Source organism: Cornus florida, unplaced genomic scaffold (assembly GCF_030987335.1).
Source record: "Cornus florida cultivar Cherokee Brave unplaced genomic scaffold, ASM3098733v1 CherokeeBrave_3.0.0_Hap2_Chr07, whole genome shotgun sequence".
In the NCBI taxonomy this organism is placed as follows: domain Eukaryota; kingdom Viridiplantae; phylum Streptophyta; class Magnoliopsida; order Cornales; family Cornaceae; genus Cornus; species Cornus florida.
The window spans coordinates 9,217,127-9,242,717 of NW_026775577.1; the positions used below are offsets into that span (position 1 = coordinate 9,217,127).

A 25,591-nucleotide genomic window follows, 5' to 3' on the forward strand; every position below is an offset into this window, starting at 1 on the left:
ATATTACTACGGGAATAATATGAAATTTATCATAAAATAAATGATATATTATTGGAAGTTCATAAAGAATGGAAAGCTCAAAAGATTCCTATGATTTTTGCTAAATATTTCCTTTTTAAGGGTTTACAAATTCCCTAGGGTTTAAAAATATCCTCTCTTTTTTCTATTTAACCAAACACCATTTCAACTCTAAAATTCCACCAAATCTAGCCATTCCAAACGGAGTTATTATTAAAAAAAAAATTCTAAAATAACAAAACTTATCAAGTTATTCTAATGGGTGATTGATCTATTAAATAGGTTATGAAATATTAAATTTGACTTTATTATTTAATATTAAAATTATAATTATAATTATAATTTTAAAAATTTAAAAATACACCTTTATGATAATATTATTTAATGTTAGATTGGTTATATCAAATTTGACTTTGCTATTTAATATAATTATAATAATAATTATTTTTTGTAAATTAAAAAAATACACCTCTATAATAATATCATTTAATGTTAGATTGGTTATATTACTATGATCTATTTTTGCCTCTAATATTATTTTTTTAATTTTAAAATAATAAATATGATTTTTAATTTAATATTAAATAATAAAATAAAACATTTCACAATAAGTTTGGTTAATTTACATAATTTTTTAATTTTGCTTTATGGAGGAGGAATTCTAGGCTAGATGGAGTTTTATGATTTTCACCCATCCCAAAAGTAAAAAAGTACAAGTATCGTGACATTCGAAACTCCCAAGTCCTAAAAAGTAAAAGAAATCACAAGGTTAGGAGTGTTCTCAACTTCGTCGTCTACGTCAATCGATAATCCGAAAACTGGACTCAGAAGATCGGCTCGAATTGCTGTGCGTGCCATCGCCTACAAGAGTCCCGACGGGGACGCAGACTCTCCGAAGCCAAAAGAGGCAACTTTCTTTTTCCCTCTTCTTACACATATATATAATAATCATCATATATTATTTATGTTTTTTTGATTATTTAGTGAAATTTTCAGGTTTTATTTTTTTTATTTTTTTAATGGTTCTAAATAGTTTGTTTGTTACAATGATGTGCCTATGTATGCATAGATTGTAAACTTTCTGGTTGATGCAAACCAACTGCTCGGTTAAATGCCCCATTGAAGGGATTATGGTTAGGAAAAATCAGTAGTGGTGCTGAGTATTACTTGATAACTTGATAAGGGCACCGCCAGATTCTATGATTGGGGGCCGATTTAATCCGAAATATATATATATATATATATATATATATATATATATATATATATATTTATTTATTTATTTATCATACACCAGAAGATCTAATGTTAGACTATTTATAACTCAAAAAATTTTACCATAATTTTTTTTATTTTGTATCATACATGAGAAGATCTAATGTTTGACTATCTATAAGTCAAAAATATTCTATTGTTTATCAGATGCATACAAAAATATATGTAGCCAACCTTTGGCAAATTATTTTACAAAAATGGGCAGAAATAAAAATATTTATGTATATCTAGTCAAGTATGGCATAGATATGTACGGAAATAATTTTTAAAAAAATCTGTCAACTAGAAAAAAGAAAAAGTAAAAGTATCATGCTACCAAGCTTTTTCTTATTTTATTCTTCTCAGGTTAGTTTTGGTTTCACATTTCACAATAAAAAAAAAATAGTTTTGACACTTTAAGTAGTTTTACTTTTAAAAACAAATAAAAGTAATATGATATATTATTATATTATATACACTATATAAATGATTTATGATTGCTACTGGGCTTAATAAACTAAAGCTATTGGATTTGAAAAATAAAAAGGCCCAATAAGACTAATAGAGTTTGAATTTCTTGGGGGCCATGTTTAGGCTTTTGCACCTTCTGGGCCATATATATATATATATAACACTTTTTAGAACTTTTGGGGGGCCATGGCCTTTGGCCCTTGGCCCATAGCTAGCAAGCTTTGCCCTTGGTTCCAGTGAAGGCCATTGGTGACACTGTGCATACTCTTAGCTGTTGGTTTTCTTTCTTTTTCTTTTTTCTTTTCCACTATAGAAGAAAGTAAAATGACATTTTACTTTAAAACTCAGAATTCAAGCATTCCATAATTAAAGTGCTCTTACATCTCACTTTTGAGGATAATTTGTGTCATCTTACTCATTAAAAAATTAATTTTGGATAATGTCAATATCATTTTCTTAAAAAAATGGAAACAAAAAGGAAAGTGCAATGGTGTGTTATTTTTTTCTTGTGGTTAGAGGATAATACAATTCTCTCTCAAAAGCAGTTCCACAGGTCACACAGCTTAAGTACTCTTGCATCCCCCAAATCAAAGCACCTCACAGCTTAAATATATCACGCTTTTGAGGGGATAATCGTGTTATTAAAAATTTAAGTTAGTGTACATTTGGTTCTTGAGAAAAACGTTAACCATTCCGACTTCTAAAAATCAGTTGAGTTACCTAGCTAGTTTTAAAAAACTTTCTATGCAGTTTCTATTCATTGTGGACTCTACTTGTGATCCCACCTTACCAATTAGTCAAATTTTGAGGGTGTAGTCTTCCTACAATTTTGATTTGTATACCACAACTCTTTCTTGAAAATTTGGAAGAAATAATATGAGAAGTGCAAAACTATCAATCGAAATGCTTTTGACTCAACAAGTGAAAAGTATATACATGTGTGTAGAGAGGGGCGAGAAAGGGAGAATCATGCAAGACATAGAGAAAGAAATTACTCATGTTAACTATGTCTTATTTTTTTCAAAAGAGAAGGAGAGGGGTGGGGGCGGTCAGGGGTTGGGGAAGATAGGGTATGTAGTTACTTTGCTCATCGTGATTTTTAAAGTTTGGGCTCTAAATTTTAAAAACAAATGCGTAAAATGCTATTTATGATATATGATAAATCTGTCAAGTGTTGTATATAAGCATATCTACTTGTAGGCTGGAGTTGTTATTCACTGTTTGCAATATGAATGTATCCTTGTGGAAGCACTTTGGTAAATATTACTACTGGAAGTTGACACCACCTTCACCTTTAAACATTATTACCTGCTAATAACTAACTTTCCTAGCCTCTCTCTCTTAAGTAAGGATGATAATAAGAAATTAACAATGTACCATATCCATATTTTTCCAATTCTCAAACTAATTATTGCATTGATCTAAGAAGTTGTAAAAATGGGATTTATATTTATTATCTTAGATATTCAAGATTCAATTTTCTTTCTCTAAAACCAGTTGTACTAGTTTATGATTTGTAACTGAAGGATCCATGAAATTAAATTATCTAAGTGAATTAGTATGCTCAATACTTGTTTCTTGACATGGAATAAGGTACACTTTGTAGAGAGCTTCGGTTTTGCCTTTGGTAAAGACCATAGGTCAAGAATTTTATCCATCTTTGTCTTCCATCCAATTTTTTCTTAGTTAGTACTCACACACACATGCCTCTACTGAGGTTTTGACCTCTCTTTGTGAAGTAGGGGCCTAGTACCGCTAGGCCACAACCTGTTGGTTTTGGCTTCCATCCAATTGCGTGCATAGATTTATTATTATTATTATTATTATTTTAAAAAAATCCAATTGCGTGCATAGATTTTTTTTGTTGATTTTGGTGGAAGGTGTTGCGTTTTTTTTGAGAGGCGTATCCTTTTAAAAATTCTTTTTTTTGCTTTCTTTAAGTACAGATGTTCTACTACAAATTTCTAAGGTGTGCTCTTTTAAAAATAGTATAGGTCTCCTTGGTAGGTTCATTTATTTATTTATTTTGTATATTCTTGTAAATTTCATATTATAAATTTGCTCTTTTAGATCCTATTTAAAGTTTCAATTTTTTATTTTTTATTTTTTGGAAAAAAAGAGTCACTTTTTAAAGTTGCAGATGGCTGGAGTTAATCGTATTTCCGATAAATTAAAAGTGGTTTCTTCTTCAAGTAGAAGAAAGAGGAAAAGAAGTCCATTTTTTCTTCCTGAAGAGATCCTATTTAGCATCCTACTTAAGCTTCCTGTTGAGGTTCTTTGCAATGTGATGAGGTATGTTTGCCGAGAGTGGTATAATGTGATTAATGACCCTTGTTTCATTGATGCACACCTTCAAAAATCAACCAATTGCCTTTTAATCCAAAGTTACCGCTTTCCAAATTTTTTCCATTTTGTGGAGATACACGACAGCGATATTCAGACAAGAATGGTAAGATACGAGTTTCCTATGTCTGCTTACTCTAGTTGTGACGGTTTAATATTGTTTCGGTGCAATGAAGAGGGTATCTTCTATGTTGCAAATCCTACCACGATGCAACTAGTAAAACTCCCACCATTATCTTCAAAGTGGTGCTTTATACGTGCTCCTCTTTTAACATATTTTCGCTCTACCGGGAGATGCAAAGTGGTGCTTATCCTCCGTGATGAAAACAATCATAATGTCTGTTTAATATTAACGGTGGGTGCTGATAGTGCTTGGAGACAGATTGATACTAAACATTTTCCAGACTTTGCTTCGCATTCATTTTCATGCAAGTCGTTTTCTACCGGAGGGTATATTTATTTGACTTGTGATTATGCTTCTCATCTTTTTGCTTTGGACGCTGAAGCTGAAATATTTCACCGGTTTCCTAAACCAGACTGCACCATAGGAGGGAAGTATATGGTGTGGAAAAGCTTTCTAGGTTTGGTGGCTCATCATGCTGCATTTGTTTGGGAGCTTTGGGCCTTGACGGACTTGAATACCGGAAAGTGGACCAAGCTTCTTTACATCGACTTGAGAGGTAAAAGATGCAAGATTGAGCAAAAATTTGATGTCCCGTATGGCGAATCGTCTGTGCAGGGTTACTTATCAAGAAAAAATTTGTCTCTGGATCGTTGTTTGGTTCCTATTGCCTCATTAAAAAATGGAGAGGTGTTGATCTTCCGTGGTACACTTCCATTTAAAACTTACATTGTTTTCAATCTCAAAACCAGAAAAGTTTCTTCATTTGTGATATGCAGAGGTGAGGAACATGCATCGAACTTCTACGTATGCCACATCAATAACTTGGTTTTATTGAATGCCTCTTAGTTCCTCCTCACTGGTGAGGTACAGTTTTGTTTTTCTTTTTAGTTTTTTTACCATTGTTTGTCCCAAATGTGATGTTACTGGTACTCTCCTGATGAGAATTATATAGTTGCCTTGCTTATTTACATGTCCTCTACTATATGTGAATGACTTTCTTTTTTTTTTTTTTTTTTTTAATCCCATATCACTGAGTAGTTATCTCTTGTATCTTTATTTTCATTAATTTTAGTAAGATTCAGTTTTATAATGGAACCACTGGTTTCTAAGTATATTCATGTTCTAGTTAGGAAGTTAATATACTGACCTTTAATTATTTAAAGTAGAACAATACTTGAGTTCTCACCGGTAAAAATGTACACTTTCATTTATGAGAATGTAAACCCCACCACATGACATTATGTGGTGTGGCGTATGCCCCCTCACTAACAAATTTCATTCACATCTAGTCAAAAGATGTATTAGTATTTCAAAAAATTTGCAGAAAATAATCTTGCTGATCATTGCCAAATAAGCTTTGATGGACGTTGAAACAATTTTTTGTTTTGTGAAATAATATTTAACAATGCTTTGTTATAAAGTTTTTTACTTCACTGCCGACAGATTTCGTTCTTAAATACGTCATTTTAATGCATATGCAATACTTATTGTATAGAAAATATAACACATGCACTATTTACTATATCGAAAATACAACATACATAACACTAGCAATCTACATTGCAACATTAGATAATGTGTTTATATAATGAGTGTTGCATTTGTTGTTAGAGGAGAACATCTGACTCTCCAATTTGTTTGTGAAATTCTATTTAACAGGTCCTAAAATAATTGAAACTACAAAGAGACAAAAAAAAAAAAGATTTATTTACCAAAGAGAATATTAAGCCCCCTATAAGAATTTTGAAGAAGCTTATTTAATAGAGCTTTGAAATTAAATTTATTTACAAAAAAAATTTACAACTTTTCCTTAATTCAGAGCAATTCTACCCTTTGGTATATCATTATAACATCGCAGGTCATATATATATACATACATACATACCCAAATAATAGGTCATTGTCTACAGTGTATAGTAGAGAGAATGAAATCTTAAAGAAAGAAAAAGGTATGAATAGAAAATTTACAAAAAGTCAAAGGCTAATTTTGTCTTTTAACATAGCAAAATTTGGAATTAAAAAGGTATTGACTGTCTCTTAAAATTAAATAAAAAAAGAAAAGTTCTCAAATTTCATATTCTGGGAATTCAAATTCAACCAAATGTAACTCTGGCGCCTCGTTTAACATTTGGTAATTCGAAACTCCCAAAAAAGTGAAAGAAATCACAATATCCACACAAACACCAGAGAGATATAAGTGAAGAATGTTCTGAGTATGTCGTCGTCATTATCGTCAATCGGTGATCGGAAAATTGGAGTCAGAAGATCGGCTCGAATTGCTCAGCGTGCCATCGCCGGCAAGAGTCGCTATGGCGACGCAGACTCTCCTAAGCTAAAAGAGGCAATTTTCTCTTTCCCTCTTCTTAAACATACATATAATATTCATGATATATATATATATATATATATATATATTTGATTGTTTAGTGAAATTTTATGCTGAATATCTTGTTGATTGTTCTAAGATAGTTTATGTTCTGAAGCAAGATGCTTTGTTTGTTACAATGATGAGTCAATGTATGGATAAATTGTATAATTTTTGGTTGATGCAAACCAACTGCTCGGTTAAATGCCCAAATGATGGGTTGGGGATTCATGGGAAGTAATTACATAGGCCAATGTCATTTTTGAGGTTAGGATCCTGAAATTGATTAGGCTACATTTTATGATATGAAAAATCCTTTTGTGGTGTTGTGCATGAGCAAATTTCTGGTTGATGCAAACCAACTGCTCGGTTAAATGCCCAATTGAAGGGTTGGGATTATTTAGTTAAATAAGAGGCTTTCACTTTTATTGTTAAGAAAATCAGTAGTTGTGTTGTGTATAAGCACATTTGTTTCAAGCATATCACTAGTCAACAACTTAAAAGACTAATGTGTTAGCTGTTGATTGTTGTGTTGATACTACATGAAACATTGGTTTTCAGAGAAAGGCAGTGGTGACACTTTTTATCCATTTATATTGCTTGTATCTGATTGTGTGCATACTCTTATCATGTTGGTTTTTAATGAAAGTGATGGTGGTTAAATATTTGAAAGACATTTCCTTTTGAATTCATGTTACCATCTGTTTTCTTATATATGTTTTCCGTTACAGTTCTTTAATGTGCTCTAAACAAGTTTATATATGTTGTTTTGTTTCTTAATTATAATTTTGTGTATCAGATCTTAGAGATTTTGCTATATTTTTCCATCTAATCATTTTTAAAGAAGTTGCAAATATCTGGAATCAATTTTATTACTCGGAGTTATAATGTTGTTAGCTTTTCTTTACGAGGGAATTGTATTTAGAATTCTTCTTTGATTTCTGGCTGACATAGTTCACAGTTCTAATTTGGATACTAACTTTTCCACATCCACAATCGTTTGAGGTTCCTTAAATGTTCCAAAGAGTTTCACACCTGATCTGAAATCAAAAATCAAACGATTACCAATCGCCCCTAAAAGGTGGGGAACCTAAAAAGACGACTACTTTGTCATTAAGTGGAAAACCATAATGGGCATGCTAGTGCAGCCCAAGTATGTGCATGGTGGAAGAAACTCTGGATAGGAATGTCTCAATATGAAGGATCCTTGTGGAAGCACTTTGGTACCAGTTGAGTTTACACAGTTTGTGTTGCTTATTTGTTCTGGAAGTTGATGCCTTAATCCTTAAACATTATTACCTGCTAATGACTAACTTAGCTAGCCTATTTCTATTAAACAAGTATGATAATAACAATGCAGACGTCCTCATTTTTCCAATTCTCAAACTACTAATTGCATGAATTTCCCGAAAAAAATACTTATTGCATTGATCCAACTAGTAAAGCAAACGTATTTTCATTATCTTAGATATTTTGGATCCAATTTACTTTATATAAAACTAGTTTTACTAGTGCATGATTTGCAACTGAAGCATCCATGTCAGAATTATATATTGGACTGAACTCATAAAGAAATTAAATTACATGGATGTTGAATTAGTATGCCCAATACTTGTTTCTTGAAATGGAATAGTGTAAAATTTCTAGAAAGACTTGGGCTTTGCCTTTGGTGAAGAACATAGCTAAAGAATTTTATCCATCTTTGGCTTCCAGTGCTCCGGCCAATTGTTTATATAGCGTTATTTTGTAATTTTGGTTGAAGCTGTAGCCTTTTTATTAAGGAAAAAAAAAAAAAAAAAAAATTCGAAACTGTTAAGAGGGCATACCATTTAAAATTTTATTTTTTTTGCATTCTTCTATATATGTTCTATTACAAATTCCTTAAGTGTGTTCTTTTAAAATTATTTTAGGTTTCCTTGGTGGGTTTATTTTTATTTATTTTTTCCTTTTGTGATATATATTCTGAATTTTATTATAGGAATGTTCTTTTAGATCCTATTTAATGTTTCATTTTTCTTATAAAAGTCCTTTCTAAAGTTGCAGATGGGTGGAGTTAATCGTAACTCCAATAATTTTAAGGTTGCTACTTGTTCAAGTAGAAGAAAGATGAAATTCAGCATACCTTTTCTTCCTGAAGAGATCATATTTAACATCCTGCTTTGGTTACCTGCTGAGGTTCTTTACAATGTGATGAGGTATGTTTGTCGAGATTGGTATAATATGATCAGTGACTCTGGTTTTATTAAAGCACACCTTCAAAATTCAACTGATGCCCTATTAATTGATAGTTGCCACATTTCAAATTCGGCCTCTCTTGTGGAGATCCACAACTGTGATGTTAAGATAAGAAAGTTAAGATACAGGTTTCTTCGGCATTGTTATGGTAGTTGTGATGGGTTAGTTTTCTCTCGCCACGATAATATATACTATGTTGCAAATCCTATTACGAAGCTACTAGTGACCCTCCTGCCGTTTTTTAAGACAAGTTATATATGTTGTCCTCGATTAACATATGTTCGCTCTACCGGGAGATACAAAGTGATAATTATCATCCGTTATGAAAACAAGGACTATTTCTGTTTAATATTAACTATTGGTACTGATAATGATTGGAGATTGATAGATACTAATCATTTGCCAAACTTTAATCGGTATTTGTTATTATGCAAGTCATTTTCAACTGAAGGGTATATTTATATTACTAGTAAGAGTGCTTCTCATCTCTTTGCTTTGGATGTCGAAGCTGAAATATTTCACCAGTTTCCTGTTCCAAATGTCTACCACAACGCAATAAGAGATACTTATATAGTGTGGAAAAGCTTTCTAGCTTGGGTGGCTCATTGTGGTGAATTTGTTTGGGAGCTGTGGGCCTTGACCGAATTGAATACAGGAGGATGGACCAGGGCTTTTAGCATTGACATGAGGGGTCAAAGATGCATTATTGAGCAAATATTTGATGTCCCGAATGGTAATTCGTCTTTGGATAGTTACTTATTAGAAAAGAATTGGTCTTCTCGTTAAAAAATGGAGAGCTGGTGATCTTTCGTGGTGTAGATCCCTTCAAAACATACCTTGTTTTCAACCTCAAGACGGGAGAAGTCTCTTCATTTGTGGTAGGAAATTGGGAGAAACATATGTCAAACCACTACGATTGCCATGTCAACAGCTTGGTTTCATTGAAAGTCTCTTAGTAAATTCTTTAGTTGCCCTGTTATTAAAAGTCTTTGTTTGTTTTTTTGATTGAGTTGTTATCTCTCATCAGAAACTATATTTGTGTTTTTATAAATTCTAGCAAGATTTCATTTTATAATTGAACCATTGTTTTCTGGATTACTTCGTTATTGATTGGTATGTTCTGTTATCTTAGTTTTAATTTAATGAGTATTAGTTGGATCTCTAGAAATTCTTAAAGAGAAAAAAAAAAAAAAAAAAAAAAAAAAGCTAGCGAAAGAATAAAGTAAGAGCAGTATGCATTTGTTCACCTGTTAATTCAGGGTGCAAGCATAAACTAAAAGAGCAGTATGCATTAAAACAGTCAATCTGTATAGGAGCCCTTTTAAGTGTAAAAAATCTGAAGGAATGCTAGGTAAAACATTAAAATAGGAAGAAAAAATAAAAAAAATAAAATTAAACAGAATTTTCTCAACTACTACAAACGTCCATGTCACCATATTCTTCCTTTTTGTTTGTTCATCTGTTGCTTCTACTCCTCCAAATCCTATACATAATAAGATATTTGGTAAGTGTGTGGTTGATAAAATAACATTAATTCAAAATTGAGTACCAAAAACAATTTAAAGTTAAAGTTGAGTATCGTAGTAGTTAAATCTGGTTCTTTTTATCAATTACATTTCTCATTATGCACTGCCTCCTTGTAGCTGAAATGATAATTATTAATAAGATTGATGATGATAATGATGATGATAATAATAATAATGAATAATTAGAATAAAAAAAAAAAGTATTACACTTCAGTCTTCTCCAAGGTTCAAATAGTATTACTCTTCTCCAAGGTTCTCGAAATAGATCCTCTCTCTCAGTAATCAGATTCCCAAACAGAGATCCAGGCATGTAATCTGTGGCCACTTGGAAGGTTAAAAGTGGCTGATTACCCCATTTTCGAGTCAAACTTTCTTATAAAGCCAAATCATCAGCTACTTGCTGTGCATCTTCACTATATGAATCCTCACTAGTTGAATGTTCAAATGTAGGAATAAGTTTTAAAGAAGGAGAAAGATTATTACATTATAAAGAACTTAGTAGAACAAAATTACAAATACAAAAATGGTTTTAAAAAAATACCTAATCTCTGGGAGGTTTTGAGATTGGTGACGCCGCTTTCTGTGCTTAAGATTATTGAATTGAATAATTCAAAAATGATAGAACAATATTTGTATTGAATATCTGTCTCATTGGAAACATTCTTATTTGAAGTAGCCGTTTACGCATTCACGGAGTGAGATCTAAAGAAAAACCGTTCAAGGAACAAATTTGCAATTTATTCTTTGATTATCGAGTAATGATATTTACATAGACTATTTTAACTTATTTGACTGACTATCCATTTAATAGTGTGAATAAGCTCAAACATAAATTTTACATCAAATGGATAGAAACAGCTCAGACTAGACAAATAAATTTGAGGTTTAGGTTCAAAAATCATTTTTCTTGATTATTTAATCAAGACACACATATTTAATTAAAATGATACTCAAAATGGGGATGAGATCTCAAAAATAAATAATATATTTACAAGATTTCAAATTGAGATTCTTTATGAATCTTTTAAGTTCTACAATTTGAAATCTGATCTCTCATTCAAAAAAAAAAAGAACAAATTGGAGTAGTTTCAAAGTAATAAGTTGACAATATTATAAAAACTCATCAAATTCCAGTACTATGTATGAAATTTCATATCATATTAAATATAATGTCAATTTAAAATTTTTAATGTCGAGTATGGAATACTTAATTCGACATCTTGAAATTAAAATATAACAAAATAAAAAAAAAATTTAAATTATATATTTTAGGAATCTACCTCTTCAAATTTAAATTTCACCAAATTTAATCATTTGAAACAAAGAGATATTGGGTGAGCCAATCATAGTGTGTCATTTGTATGCCCACCCAATAAAATTGATATTAAATATAAAAACTTTCCTCTACTAACTAGAATAGTGTAATTTAATTAGTTTGTGTGATATACCTTAATTCCACAATTCTTTGCAGCTCTCACGATTATGTTTTGTGACTTAATTTTTGCAACTTTCTTTTCTGAATTCGCTCGAACTCCCGTTCCGCTTGGTTTCCAATTTACCAATGTCTGTGATATAACCAGCATACTCAATATCTTCTCATTCGGAACACAAAGTTAATGGCCCCACTTTTTAAAATTTTGTTACTTTAGCAGCAGAAGTGTTCTCACATCTAAGTATGTCGTCGTTATATTATCGAAAAATTGGACTCAGAAGATCAGCTAGAATTGCTGAGCTCGGCAAGAGTCACGATGGCTGCGCAGACTCTCCGAATCTAAAAGAGGCAATTTTCTGTTTACCGACTGCTTGTTAAAACGTCCAATTGAACTATTGGCAAATTAGGAACCAAATATTGATTTGTCTACATTTTATGATGTGCATAAGCTCATTTGCTCGAAGCATATCTAATGCTAGTTGACAACTTAAAAAATTAATGTATTAGTTGTTAATCATGTCCATATTTTCCAAATTTCAAATTTCCTACTGTGTTAATTTAAGAAAAAGAAATTCATCTAAGTGAAGCAACAAGTCAACAACATAGTGTTTATAATGAAAAACAGAGTCTATCAACGCATATTGATTTAATTTCATCAAATTACAAATTTGATGACTGGACGCTAACGATAACGGGCGTTCATTGGAGATGAGAGGGAGAGAGAGACACCAATCTCTCCTAATGGGTAGGTGCTCCTTGTGACCTGATGGTGATTTGATCTCGGGTTGGTTTGACTAGCTTGAAAAGATGAATTCCCTACTGACGTCAGTAAAAGACAAAGCTGCCTTTGATGGCCTAGTCGGTTTTTCTTAGGACCGGAGACTACCAAGGGAGGCTGGAAAACAAGGTAACCAAAGGGAGAGAGAATGCAATGAAAGGGAGAGAGACAGGATTGAGGGAGAGAGACGGATAAGATTGAGGGAGAGAGACAAAACGGCATCGTATACAGCAATAATAGAATTTGACAACCGTTATATTCGATGAGAGAGACAAAATGGCATCGTATACATATCGTATACAATAATAACAGAATTTGACAGCTATTATATTTGAAAGAGAAGATTTGAGAATCTCAAAATTTGACTGCCAATTCGAGAGCCAATTTTTTATCCACCTCTTCTATTTTGAGATTGAGAGCTTATTAGGGTTGCTTTACACTACTCAATTAGACTCAAATTGACTTCTTTATTTGAGAGAGGTCCAACACGTATATATTAGTCCTCCCCTGTGATAGTGAGTTTGATAGAAATTGCAATATTCAGGTTTTGAATTATTTTATAAAAATAAATTAATTTTCAAATTCAAGCAAATGTAGAAGAGGATAAAAGAACAATATAAATAGTTTCCAAAGCCAAATTTCCAAGTGTGGTTGACTATTAGTTTCTCTATATTATGGAAGCTAGCCATGTAAAGTCTTGCTTAGCGCGCAACAATGCAGAGGAGTGGTGATGGAGTCTCACAAAAGATGATATATGCTACCAAGTGTCTCCTCTCTGACTACAACTTCTACTTTCCACACACACACACACACACACACACACACACACATATATATATATGATCTCATTAATTTCCTTTGGGAATCTATATTCGAACATGTACCAATCAAAATACCAATATGTTGTTGTAAATTGGAGGGTTTTTTTTTTATTTTTTTTTTTAAATTCTCAAATTCAAGCAAGCTTAGAAGAGATAAAAGAATAATATAAATAGTTTTCAAGTTAAAATACTTAACCATTTGAAAAGGTGTAATTGAATATATTATTTAATCAAAACACAAATCAAACCTAAGTCACTTTAGACCTCAATTTCAACCCTTAAATCATATTGAAACACAAATCAACCAGAAGAGAAAGTAATAACACAAACCCTTAAATCATGTGTAAAATACAATGGATCGATTTTTTAAACAAGAACCAAGGGAGAGGAAGAGGAAGAGGAAGAAGAAGAAGAGAGAGAAAAAGACCACTACCCGAAGCTCCAGTTTGTGAGGCCAACAGAGAGAATGGAGACTTTTCAATAACGCATGAAGTAGAATCAATTCTAACAAAATTAAATATTAGACGCTACGTACCACATTAAACAAAACAAAACGTTGAATTATATTGTGCAACACAATCTATTAAATATTAGATGCTACTGCATTACACAAAATCATGAACCGACATTCTCAGGAATGAGCCCCAATCATCGGTTTTGCTTTATTGCACCCTGGTCAAAGAAGCTTTGAACTTCCAAAGTTTACAAATCAAAGAGTTCTTACTCGGAGATATCAGCAGAACAGAGGGAGAATTCTCTTTTTACATAAGAAGAATGTTGACGGGAAGGTCTCTTTTCCCTATCCTGACGACTTCTATGAGAGGATTCATCCTCATCTTGTTCTATCAATCGATGTGGAATTCATATTGTACCAAATGGACCATGGAAAAAACTTGTCTACTCTGTTGCTATATTGGATCTTGCATTTCTTGGAGTGATCGCTCAATATTGATGTCCCTGTTGTTGTTGTTGTTGTTGTGTTTGTTGTTGAGTTATCGGAAGAAAATATGATCGTGACATCCTCACAAGTGAATCTCGAAACAAAATTGATGGGAAAGTATGTGTATGGCAGCGAAATAGAACTCACAGCATCATCTATGCTCATCGTAAAATTCACTACAGCGCCATTTTTTGACCAATCACCCACCAAAATATCATCGTTGGCCACGAATAAGGCAGCCTTCTCTAGTGATCTTTGATCCTCCCCCAACTCACACTGATAGAAAGGTGAGATAATAACGGTGGAGAGATTAACCTTTTTATAGAAGATTGAAACATTAATTGCTTGATATATATAATTTTTTGATACTTGTAAGGATTTTGAAAATCGAAACTAGCATTCCAACCGATGATCACAGTATTATTATTTACTTGTGATGGAGGAATACGTGAGACATTAATGGAGAGTGAATGAAGATGAAATATTGGAGGGTTTAGGATACTTGGCAATATTATAATCATCCAAATGATTAGACAAAACAAGAAGAAATAAATAACCATCACAGTGATAAAAGATATTAAGAGAGCGTCGCACTTGGACTTGGGCGGCGCTGGCTCAAGCATTGGTACAGTGTCAACGGTCATATTAATTTTGGTGTGTGCTTCACGTTGACCCAAAGTTGATCAATATTGCTTCAACCTGCTTAATAAAATTAATGTATCACAAGGAATGAAAAGAAAGTAACTGGTAACAACTTCTACAGAAGAATATATGTAAAGAATATATGTAAAGAATATATATATATATATATATGTTTGATAATGAAATCTCAATTTCGTCTAAAGAATGAATTAGTAAAATTTAATTTAAAATTAATATTTAATAAAGTAATGATATAATTATTTTTTAAAAAGATAATTACAAAATCTGAACAATAATAAATTAAAAAATTATTCTATAAAATATAATTTGCAAAACTCTAAAAATGATCAATAAACATAAAATTGACACGTAAAAAGATAAAAATAATAATTATTTATTAAACTTTTCAATAGAAATTTAATTATTGATTTTAAATTCCTCAAATAATATCAAAATCAAGACTCAATTCACTAAATTTCAGCAACAAATTCAATTCAAAATCAAGAAGTACAACCCAAACACACACACACACACAAAAAAAAAAAAAAAACCATTGATATTTTAATATCAACAACTTAGCAACCCAAAATTTGAAACAACTGTATATTAAAAGAAAATATCATGATGCTTTCAAAAATAATTTTAAAAAAAAAATTGAAAAAAAAATCAAAACTTTTTCAAATCCAACCCAAACGCCAAAAACATTGAAACCCCATGTGTGACTCAAAACAATAAATTAAGATTGAAACAAAAATTAAAAATTAAAAAAAAAAATTAACATATCAAAAACGTTCAGCAACAAATTTAATTAAAAATCAAGTCTAACACAAACACAAAAACATTGAAACCCTAACTCAAACTAAAAAACTAAGAATGAACCAAAAATAAAAAATAAAAATAGGAAGAAAAAATTTCAATCCAAAGTAAATTTATAGATAGTAGGTCAACAACGACTATGGTTGTCTTCTCAATACCAATTATGAGTAATTGGAACGGAATGGGTGCTCTTAGTGCAATATATATAGGTTATATGTGATATAGTTTTATAGAAAATAAAATAGGTAATTCGTGGTAAGAGTTTTATAGAAATTCTTTTTATTTTCTTTAAATATTCCTTGTCTAATTAGATTTTCTTTTATCAAAAAACTAATAATAAATAGGTAATTTGAGTTTTATAGAAACTCTTCTAAACACCTTATATTAATTAAAAATAATAAAAACTCATAATAAATGGGTAATTTTTGTAAAAAAAATATTTTTATATCAATTAATAAATAATTTTATTATATTAAAAAATAAATAATACTGAAACTTATTTATTTATTTTATATATTTCATTGTCGAATTAAATTTTCTTTTATTAAAAAACTCATAATAACTCTTTTTATATCAATTAATGAATATTTATTTATATAAATAAATAAATAATAATGAAACAAATTTATTTTCTTTATATTCAAAGAGAAGGTTATAGCGAGTGCAAAGCTTGAGTGCGGTCTTGTCTAATTAAATTTTTTTTATGAAAAAAAATCTTAATAAATAGGTAATTTGAGTTTTATAAAAATTAATAATTCATAATAACTTTTTAAAAACTCTTTTTATATCAATTAATAAATATTTTTTTTTATCAATAAGTAAATCCTGATATATGAAATACTAAAACACAATAATGTACAAAACTTCTTTGTACTTATTAATATTCAACAAAATAATTAAATAATTATTTTCTCAATGGTAGTCAAAAAAACTCATAATAAATAGATAATTTCAGTTTTATAGAAACTATTCTAAATACTTTATATTAGTTAAAAATAAATAAAAACTCATAATAAATACGTAATTTGTGTAATTTGTTAGAAACTCTTAACTCTATTAAGACGTAAATATTTCTTTTATACATTTTTTTGATCTAATTTGAAAGACTAAATTATTTATTTTCTTTACATATTTTCTTGTCTAATTGGATTTTATTTTATTAAAAATTTAATAATAAATAGATAATTTGAGTTTTTATTCTAAAAAATAAAAATTCATACTAAATACTTAATTTATCGATCTAAGAAATTGTAAATGTGAATTTTTTTGAAAGACTTAGTTTTGCCTTTGGTGAAGACCATAGCTAAAGAATTTTATCCATCTTCGGCTTCCTACCAATTGAGTGCATATCTATTTTGTTGATTTTGGTTAAAAGTGTTGCTTTATATATATATATATATATATATTAGGATTGTTCACCTGCTCACTGGTGTGTAAGGAATTTATGCACGAATTAAATCTTAATCGTTGAATATGAAAGAATATACTAATTTTTTAACTGCTTAATATAATCTAATGGTTAATACTTTAGGTATGCATACATTTTCTTGCATACCAGAGAGCAAGTAAATAATTCTGTATATATATATATAAATTATTTTTATTAGTTATTGGAGAGGCCCTTTTAAATTTTAGTACTTTGCTTTTTCTTTTTAAAATAGTACTAGTAGGTTTTTATTTATTTATTTATTATTTAAACTCATTTGTACGAAGCATATCTAATGCTAGTGGATTTCATATTATGAATTTGTTGTTTTGGTTTTTATTTAAAATTGCATTTTTTTTTTTTTCACTTTTAATTTTTGCTTCCTAAAGATGCAGATGGTTGGAGTTAATCATATCTCCAATAATTTAAAGCTATTGACATGGCCTATGTAATGGTTTGATATATGTCTATCGTAAAAGCCTACCTCAAATGAAAAAACCTTTCCTGTTTGGAGGTTGTAAACAAAGTAAGTTTTACATGGATCTACCCCACGAAAGATAACCAGCTCTCCATTTTTTAAAAAGACAATAGGAACCAAACGACAATCGAGAGACAATTCACCATTTAAGACATCAGATATTTGATCAAGAATGCATCTTTGACGTCTCAAGTCATAGCTGTAAATACTCTCAACCAAACATCTGTGACGTCTCAAGTCATGGCTAAAAAGCCTCTCAATCATGCATCAGTGACTTCTCAAGTCGAGGCTCAAAACCCTGCTCCACTCTCTGTACTCAATTCCGTCAAGGCCCAAAGCTCCCAAACAAACTCACCACAATGAAGCAACAAAGATAGATAGCTTTTCCACACTACATAAGTAGCTCTTATTGCCGTGAGGCAGACACTCGGAACATTAAACTGGTGAAATATTTCAGCTTCAGCGTCCAAAGCAAATAGATGACAAGCACCAGCACGAGTCGCATAAATATACCCTCCTGTACTAAATGTAGCACAACATAACAAATAATTACGAAAGTCTGGCAAATGTTTAATATCAATCTGTCTCCAAGCATTATCAGTACCCACAGTTGATATCAAACAGTCATCAAGGTTGTTTTCATCACGAATGATAACCATCACTTTGTATCTTCCCATAGAGCGAACATATGAAATTGCAACACAACTTCTAGACCATGTTTTATAAAATGGCGGGAGGTTCACTAGTTGGTTCGTAATAGGATTTAGAACAGAGTAGATACGCCTATAAATGCAGTAAGAGAAAACTAAACCATCACAACTACCATAAAAATGCAGAGGAAACTCGGGGCCTAACTCTCTTATCTGAACATCACAATTATGTATCTGCACAGAATAAACTAAATTTGCAGTGTTGCGACTTCGGATTAAGATGCCACCAGTAGATTTTTGAAGGTGTGCATTAATGAAATCAGGGTCATTGATCACATTATACCACTCTCGGCAAACATACCTCATCACATTGTAAAGAACCTCAGCAGGTAACCAAAGTAGGATGTTGAATATGATCTCTTCAGGAAGAAAACGTGTGCTGCTTTTCATCATTCTTCTACTTGAACAAGCAACCAACTTAAAATTACTGGGAGTACGATTAACTCCAGCCATCTGCAACTTTTTTAAGAAAAATACAACTTCAGATAGGATCTAAAGGTGGGGGTGGGGGATCCTAATATGAAAAACATAAAAATATAGAATCGAAAAAGAACCAACCAAGGATATGCCTCTAAAAAAACACATTCAACCTGTCTTCACCAAAGGAGAAGCCTAAGTCTTTATATAAAAAAAACTAAACTATTCCCCTTCAAAAACAAGTTTTGAACATATTAATTAAACATCCAGGTAATTTAATTTCTGTGTGCCCAGTACAATATAAAATATGTTGCATTTCCTCATCTCAAGCAGTGGTTAAACCAAAAGTGCCAGATTAACAATAAAATTGCACCACAAAGAACGTAACACATAACACAGAAGAAAACCAAACCTCAATTTTATTTTATTTTTTCTTAGTTGGTACACACAGGTGCTTCTATTGAGACTTGAACCCTTCACCTCCCTTTAAAAAGTAAGGACTTGATATCGTTAGACCACTGGATGTGTTTACACGTAATATCCAATGAAAAGGTAATTGGTGTTGAGAGCAGCACCCCATTTCGAAACAGTTGAATTAGCATGGAAGTGACTATGGATGTCACCACTATAATATACTATGGATGTCACCAGACGAATGGAATAGTATATTCTATTCTGTTCGTCCGGTGGAATAGACACTTCACTGGATGTAATTTCATTCTTTGTGTGTATATATACTTTTTTTCTGAATAAGATTCAGGATCCTAACCCTTATAAATGACAGTCGCCTATGCAATTACATCCCAGAAATCCCTAACCCTTCAAATGGGCATTTTGCCGATGAGTTGGTTTGCATCAACAAATTTTAGGAAGTCTCTTTGGCTCAGAATGTAAACAATCAACAAAATATTAAGCAGAAAATTTCACCAAAGAATCATAAGCATATAAAATGATTATGATACATATGTGTAACAAGAGGGAGAGAAAAAATTGCCTCTTTTACCGTGGGAGAGTCTGCGTCACCATCGCGACTCTTGCAGGCGTTGGCACATCGTGCAATTCGAGCCGATCTTCGGACGGGAATTTCCCGATAACCGATTGACCACGACGACATACTCACAACTCTCCTCACCCTCACCCACCTCTGCCGCTAGAGAATATCCTTGTGATTTCTTTCACTTTGCTCGGAGTTTCTAGAGACCAAAGGTTAAAAGAGGCCCATGTTAAAAAGGGACGTTAGCCCTCCAAAAAAGCAAAAAAACACAACGAAAGCGTAATTAACTCCGTCTGAAATTTGAATTTCAAATTTTTTTTTTTTTAAAATAAAATAAAAGAATTAAGTACAAGTTATATATAAAATGAGCAAGGAATATTGAGTATTTAATAAGTGTATATAAAATCCCTATATTTTCAAATCTTAGAGCAAATTATCCCCTGATCTTCAAATTTGACCAAATTTTCTTTAAAAGCCCCAAAATACCTTTAATAAACAAACACACTCTCTAATCTCTCCCATCTTCTTCGGCCCAGTCCCAAACCACGTTGGCACTCTGCAAATTGGGTAATGATGTGTGCAGCTATTGTTAGCGGGTATGGGAAACGAAAACCAGCTTGGACCAGCACTTAAGGCTTTCCAAAAGCTTTCTTGTTAAACAAACACAGCAGTCATAACAGGCACAATCATAAATATACACGTAGGACGGTTTTTGATTGAATTCGGCCAAAATGTGCCCCGCCTCGACAGCGAAACTACCAATATTTGCAAGTTCGGCCGTTTCTAATCAAACTATCTCTTTTCTGACAAAAAACGGATTGGTCAAAATCATCCGGAAAAAACTAGTCAGCTCGCCTGTTTAACCTTTTGACGGTCCAAACGATTCCAAAATCTTCAGTCACCTGTTCTGCATCAGGATCCAAGTCTAAATGGTATATTGGACTGAACACGTATAGAAATTAAATTGCCTCAACGTTGAATTAGCATGCTCGATACTTGTTTCTTGAAATAGTATAGTGTAAAATATTCAAAAAGAATTAGGCTTCACCTTTATCGATCTTTGGCCTCCACCAATTGTGCCTGATGATTTATTTTGTTGATTTTAGTTGAAGGTGTTGCTTTTTTTTTTTTTTTTTTTTTTTCTCTCTTCTTTTTTTCTTTTCTTTTCTATTTTAAAATTATTAGAGAGGCATATCCTTCAAAAAATCTGTTCTTTGCTTTCTTCACGTATTGATGTTCTACAACAAATTTTTAGGTGTGCTTTTTTAAATTTAGTATAGGTCTCCTTGGTGGGTTTTTATAAAAAAAATTTTTATTCTATATTTTTATGGATTTCGTATTATGAATTTGTTGCTTTAGATCCTATTTAAAGTTTCATTTGTTTTTTTTTTTTTTTTTTTTTTTTTTTTTTTTTATTGAAAAAAAAAAGTCCTTCTGGAATCACAGATGGGTAGAGATAATCTTATCTCCAATAAATTTAAAGTGGTTGCTTGTTGAAGTAGAAAAAAGATGAAAAGATCCTATTTGGTATCAAGCTTTTGTTTCGTGCTGAGGTTCTTTGCAATGTAATGAGGTATGTTTGCCGAGAGTGGTATAATGTGATTAATAACCCCCGTTTCATTAATGCACGCCTTCAAAAATCAATTGATTGCCTCTTAATCCAAAGTTTCTTTTGGATAGCAGAGAAAGTCGTTTATTAGGATCCCTTTATTTTGTGGAGATACACAACGGTGATATTCAGATAAGACACTTAAGATGCAGATTTCCTCTGTCTGTTTACTCTAGTTGCAATGGTTTAGTTTTGTTTTGCCCCAATGACAATTGAAATTTTATTCTTTTCAATTTGTCTTCTTTCTTTTAAAAAAATCCCAAATCAATAATCCGTAGTTTTGTAAATCAATAAACTCATTCTTTCAAAAATTTAAAAATTCTCGACACTAACCTGACCTATTTATTAAACAGATTAACAGGTTAATCAGTTTAATGACATATTTGTTAAAGTGAGAGATTTAATATTCAATCAAATAATAAATACTAGAAAATTTTTGTCAAAATTAAACCAAATATTCAAAATAAGAAGAAGAATAATAAGGCGTAGTCAAGATTTATGTTAAAATTTATGTTGAAATAACTTAACTGTCCGTAGTAATTGGATTTAAACATGTAACATATTATATATGTCATATTCACGATTCTAACATGTTGAGTTAAACGGGTATAAATGGGTTACACGGATTGAACCACCTTAACTCTAAATGGGTTAATCGTATCAAATCGTTTATGACCTGAATCCGTTTAAAGTCAATCCAAACTCGCTTTTTTCGTATCGTGTCGGCAAGTTGTGTTGAAATTTGCCATCCCTAAATTGGTTGTGGTCTACCACCAACCCCCAAAAAAGCTTTTATTTTAATTTATTTATTATTATAATTTTTTTTTTTTGAAAAGTTTTTCAAATGTGAAATTCAAATTCCAAAAGAGAGTTAATGGCGCACTTTTGAAAATTAATTTGGTATTTTCTCTAACTATGGAAAATGTTGTGTATTAAATTACTTTTCCCTCGTGAAAGAGACACTATATTCACAATCAGCAGGGGTAGGTTTGGAGTGCTCTGAGTATGTCGTCGTCGTCAATAGATAATCAGAAAATTGGGCTCCGAAGATCGGCTCGAATTGCTCAGCGTGCCATCCTGTGCAAGAGTCGCCATGTCGATGCAGACTCTCCTAAGTTAAAAGAGGCAATTTTTTCTCTCCCTTTTTTTTACACATACATATAATAATCACACACACACACACAATATGCTTATGATTGTTCAGAACCCCTTTGACATGTGATTTGTTTTTAGTGTTTTGTTTTTGGTTAAAACATAAATAGTATTTTTACTATAAGAGTGTTTTGAAAAAAAAATTTGAAGCATATTTGGGAACAATGTTTTAGACGTTTTATTTTTGGCCCGTGTTGCACTACTATTATGATTTTGGGCACGAATATTTGTCAAAACAAGAAAAAATATTTTTTTGCTGTTTTGGTTTTGGACTACTGTTCATAGAGTGTTTTAGCATTATGTAAAATAAAACAAGGCACACCAAACATGTTTTTGTTTTCAAAATTGACAAGCAGAAACAAAACGCATGCCAAATTGAATGTGGTGAAAATTTTTGCTGAATATTTTGTTGATTGTTTATGTTCCGAAGCAAGCAGCTTTGTTTGTTACAATGATGGGCCATCGTATGCATAAATTGTAAAATTTCTTGTCGGTGCAAACCAACTGCTTGGTTAAATACCCAACCGAAGATAATTTATGTTCCAAAGCATGAGTCTTTGTTTGTTACAATGATGCGTCCATGCATGCATAAATTGTAAAAATTTTGTTGGATGCAAACCAACTGCTCGGTTAAATGTCATTTTAAGGGTCAGGATCCTGAATGTGATTCAGATTTCAGAAATACACACACACACACACACACACACACACACACACACCTATGTATGTATGCATTAATGCATGTATCCATCCCTAAAAGTCAAGCAATGATACGACAGCTTGGTGGAGGAATGGGATGTACAGCTGGTGAAGTGTCCGGTCACCCTCTGCGGTGCGGTGACATCCACAGCCAGGTCCATATCATCCTTGAGCTGTTTAGAATCAGGGGTGCTGCTCCCAACTCCAATTACCTCTTCACAGGAGATTAAGTGTTATGTGATGTCAATTTGATGTTTTATTTTCTTATTGTTTGGGTTATTTGTGTTGGATGTGATGTAATGTTATTGTTAATCTGGTATTTTGGTTTTATCATTTATTGAGAATGTGAAATGTTGTTTTTAAGGTTTTAATTGATAAGACAAGACAGATGAGTTGAACTATAATTACAACTCAATGGTTTTTCAGTTTAGTCAAGGGCTTTCACCAATTTAATTTTGATGAATGCTGTTCCCATATGTTGCTTTCTTTTACCATCAGTATTATTAGTGACTTAATGTCCAATGACTTGTTTTTTTCCATTGGATGAAAAAGAAAATCATTTATCCTCCAAACTCATAAATTCAAGTATTCACCCATATACTTTAATTGATTTTACATCTCACTTTTGAGTATTATTTGGAGTGTAAAAATTAAAAAATTAATTTGGAAAATTTGAATATCATTTTCTTTGAAACAAAACGGAAAGTTGTTCTTTTTAATGTAGTATAGATCTCCTTGGTGGGTTTTTTTTTTATTTTTGATTCTATATTCTCGTGAACATCATATTAGGGTTTTTATAATTTTTTTCTGTTAGGTCCTATTTGAAGTTGTATTTTTCTTAAAAAAAACAAATCCTTTCTAAAGTTGCAGGTGGCTAGAGTTAATCGTACCTCCAATAATTTTAAGGTTGTTGCTTGTTCAAGTAGAAGAAAGATGAAAAGCAGTGCACCTTTTCTTCCTGAAGAGATCATATTCAACATCTTGCTTTGGTTACCTGCTGAGGTTCTTTACAATGTGATGAGGTATGTTTGTCGAGAGTGGTATAATATGATCAATGACCCTGATTTCATTAACGCACACCTTCAAAAATCAATTGGTGGCTTCTTAATCTTAAATTGCGACATTACAACTACGATTTATTCTGTGGAGATACGTAATTGTGATGCTCAGATAAAATTTTTAGGAGAGATGGGTAATTGTGATGTTCATATAGGAATGTTCGGACGCGAGTTTCCTTTGCATCTTTGTGGTAGTTTTGATGGTTTAGTTTTCTCTTACTGCGTTTATAGGGGTACCTACTGTGTCACAAATCCTATTACGAAGCGAGTGGTGAAGCTCCCACCATTTTTCAAAACAAATTGGACAAGAGCTCCCCATATAACATATGTTCGCTCTACAGGAAGATACAAAGTGATGATTTTTATTCATGATGAAAACAAACTTGATGCGTGTTTAATATTAACTGTGGGTATTGATAATGCTTGGAGACAGATTGATTTTAAATATATGCCAGACCTTCATCCTTATTTGTTTAAATGTGATACATTTTCCACCGGAGGGTATATTTATCTGGCTGATCATCGTGCTCGTCATCTATTTGCTTTGGATGCTGAAGCTGAACTATTTCACCAGTTTAATGTTCCAAATGTGTGCCACACGGCAATTAGAGTTACTTATATTGTGTGGAAAAGCTTTCTAGCTTTGTTGGCTCATTGTGGTGAGTTTGTTTGGGAGCTTTGGGGCTTGACGGAATTGAGTACAGGTGAGTGGACCAGGATTTCGAACATTGACTTGAGTGGTCAGAGATGGAGGATTGAGAGGGTTTTTAGCAATGACTTGAGATACCAGAGATGCATGATTGACAGGATTGTTGGCAATGAATCGAGTCCTCTGAGTTTTGGTTGGGATGGTAGGGATGACTTAAGACATCAAAGACGCAAGATTGATCAAATATCTGATGTCCGTGAGATGTCTCTGGACCGTTGTTTGGTTCCTATTACCTCGTTAAAAAATGGGGAGCTGGTTGTCTTTCGTGCGGTAGATCCATTTAACACGTACTTTGTTTATAACCTCCAGACAGGAAAGGTTTGCTCATTTAAGGGGTACATATACGACAGACATATATCAAACGTATGTTTCACTGAAAGCCTCCTAGTTCATCTTGTCATTCCTTCTTCAAGGCGAGGGTTACAATTGTGTTCTGTATTTAAATTCGTTTATTATGTTTTCATCAATTGTGACTGAGTACTGGTACTGTCCTAAGGAGAATTCTATAATTGCCCTGCTTATGTTGGTGCTTTGATATATATATATATATGTCAATGATACATATTTGGGAAAA

The 25,591-nt window shown here is 31.8% G+C and overlaps 3 protein-coding genes across 5 annotated transcripts; 2 read left to right on the plus strand and 1 right to left on the minus strand.

Moving 5' to 3' along the window:
- The first annotated feature begins 673 nt into the window (after positions 1-673).
- On the plus strand, positions 674-9,643 carry LOC132316058 (putative F-box protein At1g47730). The gene is made up of 2 exons (XM_059814555.1): positions 674-925; positions 3,884-9,643. Exon 2 carries the CDS (start codon positions 3,884-3,886, stop codon positions 5,054-5,056), a length of 1,173 nt encoding a protein of 390 aa, XP_059670538.1. The 5' UTR covers positions 674-925; the 3' UTR covers positions 5,057-9,643.
- On the plus strand, positions 4,956-9,643 carry LOC132316059 (uncharacterized). The gene is made up of 2 exons (XM_059814556.1): positions 4,956-5,074; positions 8,619-9,643. The coding sequence occupies exon 2, from the start codon at positions 8,619-8,621 to the stop codon at positions 9,594-9,596; it is 978 nt and encodes a 325-aa protein (XP_059670539.1). The 5' UTR covers positions 4,956-5,074; the 3' UTR covers positions 9,597-9,643.
- An 8,104-nt stretch (positions 9,644-17,747) lies between these two features.
- Positions 17,748-20,432, minus strand: LOC132316060 (uncharacterized). 3 transcript variants are annotated; one of them, XM_059814560.1, is made up of 2 exons: positions 19,800-20,432; positions 17,748-18,832 (listed from the first exon to the last, which is right to left on the minus strand). In XM_059814560.1, the coding sequence occupies exons 1-2, from the start codon at positions 19,908-19,910 to the stop codon at positions 17,960-17,962; spliced, it is 984 nt and encodes a 327-aa protein (XP_059670543.1). In that variant the 5' UTR covers positions 19,911-20,432; the 3' UTR covers positions 17,748-17,959. The 3 variants fall into 3 exon arrangements, with proteins under 3 accessions (XP_059670543.1, XP_059670541.1, XP_059670540.1); XM_059814558.1 differs by having other exon boundaries at positions 17,748-18,838; XM_059814557.1 differs by having other exon boundaries at positions 19,791-20,432.
- Positions 20,433-25,591: the final 5,159 nt, after the last annotated feature.

Excerpts from the sequence above, each read along its gene's own strand:
- LOC132316059 (XM_059814556.1), top strand. The coding sequence starts at position 8,619 with ATGGGTGGAGTTAATCGTAACTCCAATAATTTTAAGGTTGCTACTTGT.
- LOC132316058 (XM_059814555.1), top strand. The coding sequence starts at position 3,884 with ATGGCTGGAGTTAATCGTATTTCCGATAAATTAAAAGTGGTTTCTTCT.
- LOC132316060 (XM_059814557.1), bottom strand. The coding sequence starts at position 19,910 with ATGTCGTCGTGGTCAATCGGTTATCGGGAAATTCCCGTCCGAAGATCG. Across the intron at positions 18,833-19,790 it reads ACTCTCCCACGGTAAAAGAG|ATGGCTGGAGTTAATCGTAC; the intron begins GCAATTTTTTCT and ends AAAAAGTTGCAG.